This window comes from Acipenser ruthenus, chromosome 4, assembly GCF_902713425.1.
Source record: "Acipenser ruthenus chromosome 4, fAciRut3.2 maternal haplotype, whole genome shotgun sequence".
Lineage (NCBI taxonomy): Eukaryota > Metazoa > Chordata > Actinopteri > Acipenseriformes > Acipenseridae > Acipenser > Acipenser ruthenus.
The window spans coordinates 4,309,248-4,324,557 of record NC_081192.1 but is presented as its reverse complement, the minus strand read 5'-3'; the positions used below and the strand labels follow the sequence as shown (position 1 = coordinate 4,324,557).

Here is a 15,310-nt window from a genome sequence, read left to right as displayed (position 1 = left end):
TGGAAATCTAAAGGCAGGTGATTTTGATCGTTTGTTATTTTTCCAGGCACTGCCATGTGTGGACTCCTGAGCTCTCCAGATGTGCTTCTCTGCAATGAGCAGGACTGGAATGATGCTTCTCAGCGTGGTGGTGCTGGAGTTTGTGCAGGAGGAATAAAATACAACAAGCAGCAGAAACAATTTACTTTCAGCCTAGGAGGGCAGAACTTCACTATTAGTAAGAACAAACAATACTATTCTTTATTTTATCATAGTGGAGCAAAGTGGACATTCTGACCTCACCAGCTTTAACATTCATTCATTCATTCATTCATGTTAAACCAAAATTAAACAAATTAATTTGGATAATGATCAATACTGTCTTTAGATCAAGCTCTGCATCTGCTTAGCGTCCGATAAAAAAGATACTTGCTCTGCAACTATGAATACTAAATTTGATGTCTTCATTTTAATTGTTAATGATGACTTTCTTTCACACAGCCGATGCACACTTACCACCATCTAGCAAGAACAATTCAGATTACCAGGCATCACTCATCAGCTTTCAACGTGTTTATCTGTGGGAGGGTAAAAACGTTTTGGTTCTTTTTTTTTCTTTTTTTTTTAGATCTTTTATTGGGATAACTTGTTTATGAATAACGTAGTGTTTGTGAAAGGTGTTGATTTAGTTGCAATAAAGATCCTTGTTCTCTTACAGTACAGTGACATTCTCAGAAATTCTAAATACATTAAAAAACAGTACATCATTATACAATTATTTTTTGATGCCAGTCTTTTGTCATGTCATTATAGTAAGTTAGCCTCCTCTGTTGGTAATGGTATCTGATTTATAGCACACTAATCTCACATGGTTACCCATTTTTATCACGTGACATCTTGAGAAAAGTTGATGTTATCATTGACTTGTGTTCCAGACTCCAACATGCATGTTCGCCCTAAATCGGCCCCGGAATGTTCCAGTATTGTGCTTCAAGACCAGAGAAACGTAGCGTTGTCAGGTAAAATGATTTCAATGAATATGTTTTAAATGTATCCGCTTCTTTTTTCCAGTGACATGGTGTTTGTGGTCCCAGGTCCTGAAAGGCATTAACAGTTTGTTACTTTCTTGTGAATTAGATGCTGTAAAGGAAGCCTTCACCTTAATAGACAGCAGCACTATTCGAGTGGACCCATTGCAAGCGGTTCCGAGCCATCACTACTGGATCTTCAAGAGCGAGTATTCAGCTGAACAGGCGCAGACGTGGTGCCTCAAACGTAAGATTCTGCATCCCTACTCATCCGTTTAAACAACAGGCATACCTCATGCTGTATATTTTACTCCAGCTCAGGATCTTTGCAAGAACTGCAGAAAGTACACTCTTGATCCATAACAACACCCTGGGAAAAATACTTCAATATTTACGTTAGTTTGTGGGTGTGTATCTATTTCATGTTCGTAGTTTTCTTTTTCTTTCTTTGGTTCTGTGTATTCAGGTTGTGAAGAAGAGGAATTCTGTAAGGTCACAGATTTGCAGGATAACGCAACTCTGCATTTCACCTGCACATTGTATCCAGACACCCAGGCCTGTGGCGCATACGATAAGACAGTCCGACAAGCGTGCAGCCTAGTGCTGCCTGTAGCTCCGCAGACTGTCTACAGAAAGAAAAGTGAGTCTTCATAAATTACTGTACCTGATGTTCGGTTCCCAAGAGGCACTGTTCAGTGCGAGGAGTTTTCCATCCTCCTCTTGTCACTCAGTGGTGGCCAGGCAACAAAACTTGTTTCATCTTTTAATAGCTATGTAAAGAGCCTGTAGGTACAGTTTAAAAACAGAAAAGAGCTCATTTAATATCATACATTTCTCATCATGTTTATCTGTCATAAGAGTAGGAAATACAATGTTAAGTTGAAAAGCTGTTTAACCCTTTCAGTCCTGAATAATTTTAGTCGAGCTGAAGAATAAACTGTATATTGATTGAACATGACAACAGGACAAAATAAAATGTTTTGCACATTTTTATACACTACCTCAGACTGGGAGCTAGGAGTCCTGTGAGGTTCCAGCGTGATTTCCGACAGCATGTGTTAACATACGGAGCTAAGATAAGGCGGGACATTGAGGTTCTGCTAGGACTGAAAGAGGTTAATGTGTGAAGAACTGTGTGAAGAGTCTAACTGTGTATTTACATCCTCTCCAAATTGAAACCCATTTGCAAAGCTGTTATGTTAACAGTGAAAATCTGATTATGATGTTAAGAGGCATTTACTGTAAAACTTTTGAAAACAAAAAGAGATAGCCAATTCCATTGGAAACCCCAATGATAATACAGTGCATAATGACATGTCATTGGAAGAAAGCTTTATTCAGTAGTAGTCAGGCATTTCATTAAGCATTAGGGTGATTAATGATGACGCAGAAGCCCACATTACAGAACACATGTGTTTTCTGTCTGTGGCTCCTAGCAACTTGGCACAAGTTTAGACAGCTGTGGTAATTATGCATTGATATGACTAGAAAAACAAGCCATTGTGTATAATTTAAAATCTAACAGTTTATTTAAAAAAAGAATACCTATGTAATAATGGGCATGCTTGTCAAGTGAAGTATTGATAACATATGAGGACGGTCACCTCGGGAGTTTGATTATGGATGAAAAAGTTTGAGTGGAGTTTTCGTTTTCTTCTTGGTGAAATGAGGTTTGCATTGCGAAGCAGTACACTGGTGTGTTTTAGATTTAAGACCTACATTAAGGCTGAGTTAATACTAGAGCTCAAATGAAGACACATGTTTTGACAATATATATTTTTTTTATAGTTTGTACCTCAGTTGATTGAGTGCGTACAGTTCTGAATGGTATAGCCTGTGGTCGTGTGAAGTGTATTGACTTTACACTGTGACCATATGTATGGTTTCTGCTCTGCGCTGACCCCTAAAATTTAAAAAAGTAGTAATTCTCTTCCTATATGGATTTATTCAAAATTTTCAATTAACCACCTAAAACATAAATCTACAGTACAGTATATCAAAGCCTTGTAGATATTTAGTACCAGGTGTAGCGAAGTAAATACATCAGCAACACTTGCCCCTGCGATGTAAGCTCACAGGTGTAAATCACGTCAAGGAATATCTAGGACAAACTTCATCTACTGTGACAGTGGAGGTCCAGTTCTTGAAATGAGGCATACAACTGTGGTTCTGTGTGGTCTGCAGACAGCAGCATCAGCTACTGCATGTACAGCACCGTCATGTTTAATGTGTGTTTGTTTCAATTGGAATGTTTGTGCTTTCATCTCTGTGTTGCGCGTAATGCAAATATATCGCAATAGATTAAAAAAAAAACAACGACAGTCTGAAGCTGTGACACAAGATGAAAATCTAAATAAAAAAAGTTGAGCTATGCCTTTACATATCCATATAGAGTTTTATTCAATCATTTCTTAGCAGACTTAGTATATTTTTCTTGTTAGGAGTTCAAATATACCAAAAGAAAAACAAAAATGCATACAGTATGTTTAGGAACATATACTGTACAAGCATTTACATAAGAAAAAAAAACCCAAAGAAAACTGTTTAAATTTGTTTGGGTATGGGAGGGTTAATTGTGTTTTACAAGGCTCAAATCTGCCCAGACGTGCTGGCTGTGAGGCCAGGTGGAAAACAACACACCATTAATAAAAAGGGAGCCCTAGACAGAAACCCTTTGCACAGTTGGTAACCAGTAGGCAAGCTTATTTGAAATATAGTACATCTTAACACAGAGCATTATTAAATAGCTTCTAGATTTACAACTGCAGGGAATACTGTACTAAGTTACATGGGTATACTCAGTCTAGCAGCATTGCATCCACGGGTTACATGGGTATACTCAGTCTAGCAGCATTGCATCCACGGGTTACATGGGTATACTCAGTCTAGCAGCATTGCATCCACGGGTTACATGGGTATACTCAGTCTAGCAGCATTGCATCCACGGGTTACATGGGTATACTCAGTCTAGCAGCATTGCATCCACGGGTTACATGGGTATACTCAGTCTAGCAGCATTGCATCCACGGGTTACATGGGTATACTCAGTCTAGCAGCATTGCATCCACGGGTTACATGGGTATACTCAGTCTAGCAGCATTGCATCCACGGGTTACATGGGTATACTCAGTCTAGCAGCATTGCATCCACGGGTTACATGGGTATACTCAGTCTAGCAGCATTGCATCCACGGGTTACATGGGTATACTCAGTCTAGCAGCATTGCATCCACGGGTTACATGGGTATACTCAGTCTAGCAGCATTGCATCCACGGGTTACATGGGTATAAACAGTCTAGCAGCATTGCATCCACGGGTTACATGGGTATACTCAGTCTAGCAGCATTGCATCCACGGGTTACATGGGTATACTCAGTCTAGCAGCATTGCATCCACGGGTTACATGGGTATACTCAGTCTAGCAGCATTGCATCCACGGGTTACATGGGTATACTCAGTCTAGCAGCATTGCATACTCTTGTGAGGCAACAATTCACTTTACCATGCCCATTGTTTGCACTATAAACGCAACTGTAATATTAGACTGAACTCCCCCAGTGATGTTAGCTATGCAACTACACTCTGGTGTTTGTGGAGTGCAGTGCTACAGTATCAAATTCATACCCAGGCGAAGATGTTGTAAAACTGGGGTTCAATTCAGGTTATTTGACTTGGACGCCAGAAATCTCTTATTTAACTTAGCAACAAAGGGTACAGAACAAAGAAGTGAAGTTATTATTACTGGAATAACACGCTGGAAAAAACTATGGTACAGGTGTAATGTGCTGTTTCATTGGAAATGCTCAGTACAGAAGCGACTGAGCCAGCAATGGATACGTGCTTTAACTGAGTCAAAGAGCTGTTGGCAGGCTGGCAGGGCAAAAGGATGAGAAGTATCAGTGGAGTTTTTTTTTTTCTTTGTTTAATTGATGATTAGCAGGTTCAGGATGTCTGGTGTTACTTTTTTACTGTTCAGTTCGGTTCAGGGTCGTTCTCAGATTGGTTTGGAAGCTGCTCAGTCATTGTTTTTTAACCCTTTCCCTGCTGCTGCAAATAAAAGACACAGCAGCTGTGCAGAGAGACACAAAGACTTACTGCAGTCTGTAATTACTGTGCTTCCTATTTTGGGAAAGGGGAAAATAACCTGGTCGTTTTACAAAACTAGAACGAACCAGTTAAGTAATATTATCCAGTGTCTCTCAAGCACTCTGAAATAGTAATTTTTTCCCCCATTTTGTAACATGGATTTTTCTTTAAAAAAAAAAAAAAAAGAAGAGTAAATGTTGTAAACGTATTAGAAATTTGTCAGAGTTGCAATTACTGTATGTCTACTACCTGGCAAAATCATAAGTCCTTGATATGGGGAAAAAAAGCATATGGTTTGGTTTACTACACAGCGGTGTATAAAGATGTATTACTGTGTCAACAGAGATCCTCAGCCGAAAAGGATTCCTGCTGAATTCCATTTACCCTCGGATTATGAAAGTTTAATGGCAACAAAACTTTAAAACACAAGTAATTCCAATCTTAAGTATGGTGCAATCCTGACAAAAAAACATTACATGTTGTTCTGCTTTTGCTTTTACAGTTCTGCTGACTGGAAGTGTGAAGAACTTCTACAGTCGACTGCCTTTCAGAAAGCTGCTAGCATATTCAGTACGGAACAGAGTTAACCAGACTGGCAGGCCAATCACAGAGGGGTAAGGCAGCACTGGTGTCTGATTCAGGGGTGACTATTACAGGGGGATTGTCACCCCCGAGGGACCTACTGTCTAACTGGCTCAAACTGGTATTGTTTTTGGTTTTATATCTGAAAGTATTATATAGCAATGCAGCACAGATTAATAAACTGTTTAGTGTTCAGAAAGAAAAAAAGATTAATAATAATAATAATAATAATAATAATAATAATAATAATAATAATAATAATAATAATAATAATAATGATAATAATAATAATAAGTATTGTGCCATTTGTCTAGGTTTTTCGAGTGTGAGCGTCATTGCGATGAAGATTCTTGCTGTAAAGGATTTGGATTTGTCAGGGATGCCCAGTCCCCTGGTAAGAGTACTTCAGGTTTTATTCATTGTTAGAGTAGTGAAAGCAGTTGGCTAAAGCTGAACAGCTGTCTTCGCTGATCAGACTGAGTAGAGATGGTATCATGACTCCCTGTGACGGGGAGAGCCCTGTCACTGGCTCTTGCGTGGATGTGTGTAGCTGGGACACGGAACACGAGACTCGTTGCTATGCAACCAGTAGAGCAGGTAGGCTCGCCTGGCACTGATCTGATCGGGCGAATAAAATAATATTATTCACATAAAATAAGCAAATGCCATCTTTTTATAACAAAATATGGATTTCATTATGTTAAAACTTTATAAGTGTCAGCATAGTGCTTCTTTGGAAATTTGTACAACCATAAAATATAAAATGCTGTAAGTTTTACAAATACATTTCTGTGAAGTGCTTCCCAATTATCTCTTAAACTGCCAAGTGCATGATACAGAAGGCATTACACACTGCACTGTACTAAGGTATAATCAGTCTAAACACCATCCTGTGCTTTAGCTACTGTGGTAACTACAAAAACAAGGGTGCAATTCTAAGCCTTTGGGAATTAGAAAGTTTATTTGATTTCAAAATAGTTTGAATAAACAATGCCTTGCAAAAACAGGAGCCATCTTTCGTAGCTATAACCTGTCCTACATTAGTGCATTGTGCCTTGCTGGATATTCAGTTACACTGGTACAGTGCATTGTGCCTTGCTGGATATTCAGTTACACTGGTACAGTGCATTGTGCCTTGCTGGATATTCAGTTACACTGGTACAGTGCATTGTGCCTTGCTGGATATTCAGTTACACTGGTACAGTGCATTGTGCCTTGCTGGATATTCAGTTACACTGGTACAGTGCATTGTGCCTTGCTGGATATTCAGTTACACTGGTACAGTGCATTGTGCCTTGCTGGATATTCAGTTACACTGGTACAGTGCATTGTGCCTTGCTGGATATTCAGTTACACTGGTACAGTGCATTGTGCCTTGCTGGATATTCAGTTACACTGGTACAGCGCATTGTGCCTTGCTGGATATTCAGTTACACTGGTACAGTGCATTGTGCCTTGCTGGATATTCAGTTACACTGGTACAGTGCATTGTGCCTTGCTGGATATTCAGTTACACTGGTACAGTGCATTGTGCCTTGCTGGATATTCAGTTACACTGGTACAGTGCATTGTGCCTTGCTGGATATTCAGTTACACTGGTACAGTGCATTGTGCCTTGCTGGATATTCAGTTACACTGGTACAGTGCATTGTGCCTTGCTGGATATTCAGTTACACTGGTACAGTGCATTGTGCCTTGCTGGATATTCAGTTACACTGGTACAGTGCATTGTGCCTTGCTGGATATTCAGTTACACTGGTACAGTGCATTGTGCCTTGCTGGATATTCAGTTACACTGGTACAGTGCATTGTGCCTTGCTGGATATTCAGTTACACTAGTACAGTGCATTGCGCCTTGCTGGATATTCAGTTACACTGGTACAGTGCATTGTGCCTTGCTGGATATTCAGTTACACTGGTACAGTGCATTGTGCCTTGCTGGATATTCAGTTACACTGGTACAGTGCATTGTGCCTTGCTGGATATTCAGTTACACTGGTACAGCGCATTGTGCCTTGCTGGATATTCAGTTACACTGGTACAGCGCATTGTGCCTTGCTGGATATTCAGTTACACTAGTACAGCGCATTGTGCCTTGCTGGATATTCAGTTACACTGGTACAGTGCATTGTGCCTTGCTGGATATTCAGTTACACTGGTACAGTGCATTGTGCCTTGCTGGATATTCAGTTACACTGGTACAGTGCATTGTGCCTTGCTGGATATTCAGTTACACTGGTACACTGCATTGTGCCTTGCTGGATATTCGGTACTCTACTGTGTCTTGGTTGTGTCTGATTCTGTAATATGTAACTTTCCATCCCAATGTTTTAAAAGCATAGGATCTGTGTTGCCTCACATACATTTCAAAGCATGAATTCCTTTTGTTCATGCTAGGTAAAGAGGTGCTCTGCCTGACTATGAATAGTGTGGGAGTTCAGGCCTGCAGTGAGACGGGAAAGTCCAGCTGGCGGGTCAGGGACTGTGAAACATCCAAAGCAGAGACTGAAGTCTACCCGTTCGGCTGGTATCAGAAGCCAGGTATGTCTTTACAGTACAGTATATATCGCCAGCAGCATACTAGTTAAATACAATAGCAGTGCTGTTCTGGTACACTGTAGATGTGCTCGTACTGAGTGCAGTACAGTGTAGCTATTGATGGGGTTATAAAAATGGGGTCATTTTAGAAGTACGTGGACATTAATCATGCCTGTACCCTTTCTATCTGATATACTTACTCTTGTGGGACACTAGCATGACTCAGATTGTGTTTGGGACTGCCCTTTGCTGCTGTCACTTCGTGAAGAATGAAGTGATATTGGTAACTAATAATAATAATAGATCGATTTATTTCATTACATTTAAATCAGATATACAGGATACTTAGCCACAGTAAAAAATCAGCAGGGGTCCTGTTTGCGACTAGACAGCAAAGCATTCTGGATGTCTGGATGACATATGTAAAAGCTCTTTGTAGAACTATGGAAATTGTTGGTTTTTGTGTCCTGTAGCAGCAGCTGTGTTTCTCTTCCAGGTGCTGACATTTTCTTAAAATAAAAAATAACATGTGCCTTTTTATTCAGATTACTAATACTGCCCGTTTCCTTCAGTTTGCTTTGTGGTTGTTTAAATTCTTAGACATTCCTCTCACACTGTTTTTCATTTAGGCTAGAACATTTTTATCATGAAAACAAACCGTTTTTTAGTTTTTATTTACAAACAAATGTGGGCTGAAGTGAGATACAGCAGATACACCTCTATTGTTCGTAAAATCAATTAAGGGGGAAAAACAATCTTTTCCCCTTTGCTTTGGGGTCAGACACTGCACAATACAGTAGATCACAAGACAAACACGTTACAAAATGTCTGTAAAAGGGTAAAGAAGCACATTTCACATATTACACATTCAGTTAATTTACTGCATTTGGAAACTTTAAGTACATGAATACAAGCTATTCATTTTTATTTCAAAATGTGTAATATATTTGTTAGTTTACAGTATATTTAACATGGAGAGTGCCACTTCTGAGGCATTTAAAATCTCCCTATTATTGAATCATTAACCATAGGAGTTGTTTGTTACTTATTGTGAAAAAATAAGTGTTTTATCTTACTTGAACAAAAAAGAAAACAATTGCAATTTGTCTTGATAAATCTGGTCCTTAGTGTATGTTAGAATCCTCTTGTTATTGTGTTTGATTTTTTTTTTTTTTTTTTTTTTTTTTTTTAATGAACCAGATGCAAACTGTTCTATGCAGTGTTGTTTACATGTTGCCCTGTTTTAATTTACCTTGATGTGTCCCTATTATGGCCGAGTAATGAAATCACTATTTTATTTTTAGTAAACCAGTGGAATCAAAACCCCAGTATGTGCCCACCTTTCCATCTTCCTCCTGCATCACAGAACCGTAAGCCATTTGTTTCAATATTCTTATTCTCAATCAGAGAAATACTTTCTCTGAACTACTGTTATTGTACATACAATGTGGAAAACATATCTCTGAACTGTACTGCACTCCTATATATACAGTAGCTGTGTTTGCAGCTCTAGTTTTCAAAGTCTTTATTTTAAGATGTAGGTTCCCAGTAGCATGCTGTTGTATTTGTGCAGTAGTACTGATGTCAAAATAAAAATAAACATGTATGGCCACAGTGTACAGTTTAGTGTTTAAAATGTTACAGCATATCTCTAACACTGAAGAAAAAGGCCAAGAAACTAGAATAAACAAGACTACATTATTAGTGTGTACCTTTTTTTGTTTTGCTGTTTCGTTTCCTCTTTGACGGGGTAAATGTCTCTCACTGTCATGTTTACACTAGGTATTTCATGACATTATTTTCGTATCTGGAATAACTAAGTCCATATAGGGTTGTTGCATAAAGCTGGAAGCTTGCCAGGTGTTATCATTGTGAAACTATAACAATACAAATGCTACTGGATTTGCTGTACATTTACAGTACCTGTACAAGTGAAATGAGCTTCATGGGACTAGAAAAAAAAAAAAAAGGTCTGTGTTTTCATTTGACCTGTTACTGCCAACACCCAAATACAGTGAATGCATTACATCAATTTTCAGGTTAATAAACTCTATCATTGTATTCTGAACAAAACAGTTTAAAGTTGCAGGAGCGTGACATAATGTACGGCAGGTAGATTCACTACCTGTAACATGACGGGGAAACAACACACCCAATTTGTCCGAAGTTATGTTTCAATTTGTTTTTTTCAAATATATTTTTGGAGCTGTATCTTAGTTGCTGGTATCATGGTACATGTGATCTAAATATGAATATACTTAAAGAGCGCTATTTTTAATTGAGACAATAAATTGGTAGTTTTACATTTAAGGCAGCTGTTTCCCATCAAGGAACCATTCTCGCTGAATTACTGTGGGAACACTCGGCCCCTTCTTCCCCCTCCTCTCACCTTGGGGCCTCAGGGAGCTGAGAGCACAGACTGGCCACAGGAGGACATACTGTGCATCGCCGTGTGTCCAAGCTGAATGGACAGGCTTTAGGTAGAAAACTGGCTGTGCTGGTAGCTGCACGTAGGCAGCTTTGGCTTTCCCAGGCACGCGTGCCTGATGGGGACAAAGCAGCGGTGTTGGACACCCCGATCACTCACCAGGGCACACGTTTGGTCCTGTGGTGGAACAGATGCTGCAGCACTCACCATGCGTGGGAATTCACTAAGGAGCTGGTTCGCCTGCTTCCCAAGTGACCACCTACAGTATGTAAACCAGCGGCAAACTGGCGCCCTAGGCCCCAGCAGCCACAAAGACCACGCCGTGGAGGCTTTAATAGGCTAACATCAACCACCAGGGCCACCTGAGGTTACCCAGTTTTCATCATGTGGCCCGCAAGCTTTTGCTTTGTGCATACCTTCTCTCACTGCAGGCAGTAATCTGCCCAGGGTGACAAACCAGCAGCTCAGAGTGGAGGCTTCACCCCGAATTGGTGAGCCACATTTGGGAGAGGTTCGGGAGAGCAGAGATAGATCTCTTTGCCTTCCAGGAATCAACCCACTGTCCCCTCTGGTTCTCTATAATAGGAGGCAGGGTCCCGCTGGAAATAGATGCCTTGGCACACCAGTAGCCAAGGCAACTGTTATACTGCTCGCCCTGTTCCTGTTGTGTCTGGAGAAAATCAGGCAGGTCCGGCCAAGGTGCTCCTAGTAGCCCCTTATTGGCCCAGGAGACTGGTTTTCAACCCTGATGCAACTCCTGAGCAGCCAGCTGTTCCATGACCTGCTCAGTCAGGCACGGGGGATGGCATCCAGACCTTATGAAATCGAGCCTGCAGCTTTGGGTCTGGCCCCTGAACAGCAGCATTTGAGCCATCCCTGGTTTTTTAATAGGGTCATTGACACCCTGCAGAATGCCAGAGCATCGTCCACATGTTCCCAGTAAGAGTATAAGTGCGGTGTTTTTCAGACGTGGTGTCTGCCTTGTGGGTTCGACCCCACAACCTGTACCATGGCAGTTATAATGTATGTTAAAGGTCTATCTGGCATCCATTTTGGCTTGCCATGTCAAAATCGACTCGGTCTCCCCAGGAGCCTGCTTCCTGGCAGGACAATTTTTGAAAGGGGCTTCCTGGTCGACCCTTACAACACAGGCAGAGAGGTGAGTTTCTCCCTCAATTCTTTGACCCTAGCTACTCGTAACTGGGGTTCCGTATGGTAAAGCAGCCTCTTGGCTTAGCCTTGTAGGATTACAGTCATTCTGCAATCTTGCCCTTGCGACGGCTCTGGTACACTCACCCATTCGGTAATGGTTACATTTCTTACTTGAAATGGAACGTTAGGCATACCCTGGTTCCCTGAAATAGAAATGAAACCATTAGCCTTCAAGGTCGCTGCGTCCATGATTGCAGCAGACTTGAAGGAAAAATGACGCTGATATCTGTGAGTGCAGTAGTTTTGTGTCCACGGTGCTTTGCATTATTCACACACAACTTGTGACATTTACACTTATTACACTGAGCAGCATAAGCCTAGTTCCTGGCTATTTCTACACAACTGTGACATAACAAACACAGTGCCGTTTTAAAAAGAAATTACAAAGATAAAAATATCTAACAGTACATAACAGTATTTTCTATTTGGGTCATATGGTTAACATTTTTATTTCTTTTAAAACATGTGTTTTATAGTTGTACAGACATTAACAAGAGACAATTCTGAATCCACTTTTACATGAACGCAGCAAGGTTTTGTTTGAGAGCGTTGCTATATAATTGATGCAAAAGGCAGTACAGACCAGGTGTTTCTTCACAGCTGTTTATCCTCATTGATACTACCTAAATTCCTCTTAAAGAACAAGGTAAATTAGTAGTCATTCAGGTGGGATTATACCTAACTTAGTAATTATAAGAGGGAGCACATGGGAAAGTGATAATACCTAGCATTTGGTTTACGTTTGTACATGATTCTTCCAGACATGCCTGAAGGAGTCCTCAGAATGATATAGATAACTTTTGTTGGAAGACCTACTCTCTCACGCCCACACCCATGGACACAACTCATATATTGTTTTTTCTCTATCTACGTATCAATGTTAAAATCACTAAATATAACCCTTCCTATAAACTAATCCAACCCCATAACATGACAGTTATCAACATAATGATAACTGTTATATTCATTCCCACCTAAACTTCCACCTGAAAGAAGTATATACAGACCAAGGACCAAGGTCTATTAGCTTTCATTCCTATACTTGCGAAGACACAATAGTCCTTGAGTGGCATGGCAACCCCATACACACAAGCACGATATTATGCTGGCTTCATTTGAAAAATACAAATTACACTGTAGCAAAACTGGCCTCATGTTGAGTCTTGGAAAAATATAGCAAGACCATGTTCTATGGTCAAATTTCCATCCAGGTTCTTTTTGGCAGAATTAAGTTTCTAACAGAATCCAATTTATTATGGAAAAAAGTGACTCAGAGCTTCAAACTTGGTCCAGTTAATCTTCCTTTCACTGATTTATTTGGACATCAACCATCAAGATTCAATAATTGCATTTGGGGATTGAACTGAAACATATGGTACTGATTACCAAATAGTGGTTTATGCCATTGTCACCTTACCCTTAAAGAAGCTTTTAAAATCCACAATGATTATGTTACAATGCATGCACGCAGGTTTTAAAAAAAAATAAACTTCACTCATACAGTAAAGACCTGCAATAAAACGTGTCTTACTGTATCTCAATACAACATTCATCTTCCCTAAAAAAATTTCAAAATGGGAAAGATGTCCCAACCACTTGTTGCACAATTTTAGAACAAATAACACAAGGACCAAAGAAACTCCCAGGGAAAGGGCACAGAGCTACACCAGTAGTACAGTAATTTTAGGTTCAACAAAGTAGAAAACATTTTTTTTTTTTTTTTTTTCAGACGCCTAAATATGCTTAAACAGCCCATGGAGGTGCTGGGACTTTAAAATGATATTGCAGTTAACAACTACAGATACCTACAGTGCCAAGAAAAAGTTTCTGAACCCCAATGATAATTATGGAAATTCCATAGTTTTATTATTATTTATTTCTTAGCAGACGCCCTTATATCCAGGGCGACTTACAATTGTTACAAGATATCACATTATACATTATACAGATATCACATTATTTTTACATACAATTACCCATTTATACAGTTGGATTTTTACTGGAACAATCTAGGTAAAGTACCTTGCTCAAGGGTACAACAGCAGTGTCCCCCACTGGGGATTGAACCCACAACCCTCCAGTCAAGAGTCCAGAGCCCTAACCACTACTCCACACTGCTGCCCTAAAATACATGACTACATTATTATTATTATTTATTTCTTAGCAGACGCCCTTATCCAGGGCGACTTACAATTGTTACAAGTTAACACATTATTTTTACATACAATTACCCATTTATACAGTTGGGTTTTTACTGGAGCAAACTAGGTAAAGTACCTTGCTCAAGGGTACAGCAGCAGTGTCCCCACCGGGATTTGAACCCATGACCCTCCGGTCAAGAGTCCAGAGCCCTAACCACTACTCCACACTGCTGCCCCCTCAGTTTTACCACGATAGCCTTCTTAAATATCCGATAGGGTTTATATTAACCAATTCCATGTCTTGAAACAAAAATGATGTATAAATTAGACAAACAATGAGTAATTAAGATTCAGGGTATGTGAAAACGTAAGTGAACACCTGGTTTTATCAGCTCAATTGAGGGGATAATTGGAATCAGGTGTTTAAATAATTAGGTAGATCTTCGGGGGTGAGTTTGGGAGGCCCCACCCTATAGAAAGATCAGAAACTTTGTGAGTGTTGTCTTCACCATACAGGTGTGTGGAAACACGTAATGTCACAATCAAAAGAAATCTCTGAGAACCTCAGAAAAACAGTTATTGATGCTCATCAGCCTAGAAAGGGCTACAAAACCATTTCTAAGGATTTGGGGCTCCACCAATCCACTGTCACAGTCTACAAATGGAGAAAGTTCAAGACCACAATCACTCTAACCAGGAGCGGCCGTCCTACCAAAACCTCTCTAAGAACAAACCGGAAAATCATCAAGGAAGTCACAAAGAACCCCAGAGTAACATGCAAGGATCTGCAGGCCACTCTCGCCTTGGCTAATGTGAGTGTTCATGACTCAACTATCAGAAAAAGACTGAACAAGAATGGTGTTCATGGAAGGATAGCCAGGAGGAAACCACTGCTGTCTAAAAAGAACATTGCTGCCCGTCTGAAGTTCGCCAAAGAGCACATAGGTGATCCACAAGACTTCTGGAACAATGTTCTCTGGACAGACGAGTCAAAGGTAGAACTTTTTGGCCTCAATGAGAAACGTTATGTTTGGCGAAAACCAAACACTGTGTTCGAACTGAAGAACCTCGTCCCAACCGTCAAGCATGATGGTGGGAGTGTGATGGTTTGGGGCTACTTTGCTGCCTCAGGACCTGGACGGCTTGCCATCATTGACACAACCATGACTTCTGCATTATATAAGAAGATTCTAGAGGAGACCCCATTGAAATGTTGTGGCAGGACCTGAAGCAAGCTGTCCATGCAAGGAAGCCCTCAAATGTCACTGAGTTGAAGCAGTTCTGTAAGGAGGAATGGGCCAGAATTCCTCAAAACC

General features: G+C 40.2%; 1 protein-coding gene across 1 annotated transcript in view; it reads left to right on the top strand.

Annotated features, from left to right (window-relative positions):
* Positions 1-15,310, top strand: part of tg (thyroglobulin) — a 131,773-nt gene that overhangs the window by 41,117 nt on the left and 75,346 nt on the right. Inside the window, exons 27-35 of the mRNA XM_059021484.1 lie at positions 47-217; positions 481-567; positions 915-998; positions 1,117-1,254; positions 1,474-1,647; positions 5,596-5,707; positions 5,990-6,069; positions 8,073-8,216; positions 9,518-9,583. Of these exons, the coding sequence (XP_058877467.1) occupies positions 47-217; positions 481-567; positions 915-998; positions 1,117-1,254; positions 1,474-1,647; positions 5,596-5,707; positions 5,990-6,069; positions 8,073-8,216; positions 9,518-9,583 (1,056 nt within the window). The remainder of the gene's footprint in view (positions 1-46; positions 218-480; positions 568-914; positions 999-1,116; positions 1,255-1,473; positions 1,648-5,595; positions 5,708-5,989; positions 6,070-8,072; positions 8,217-9,517; positions 9,584-15,310) is intronic.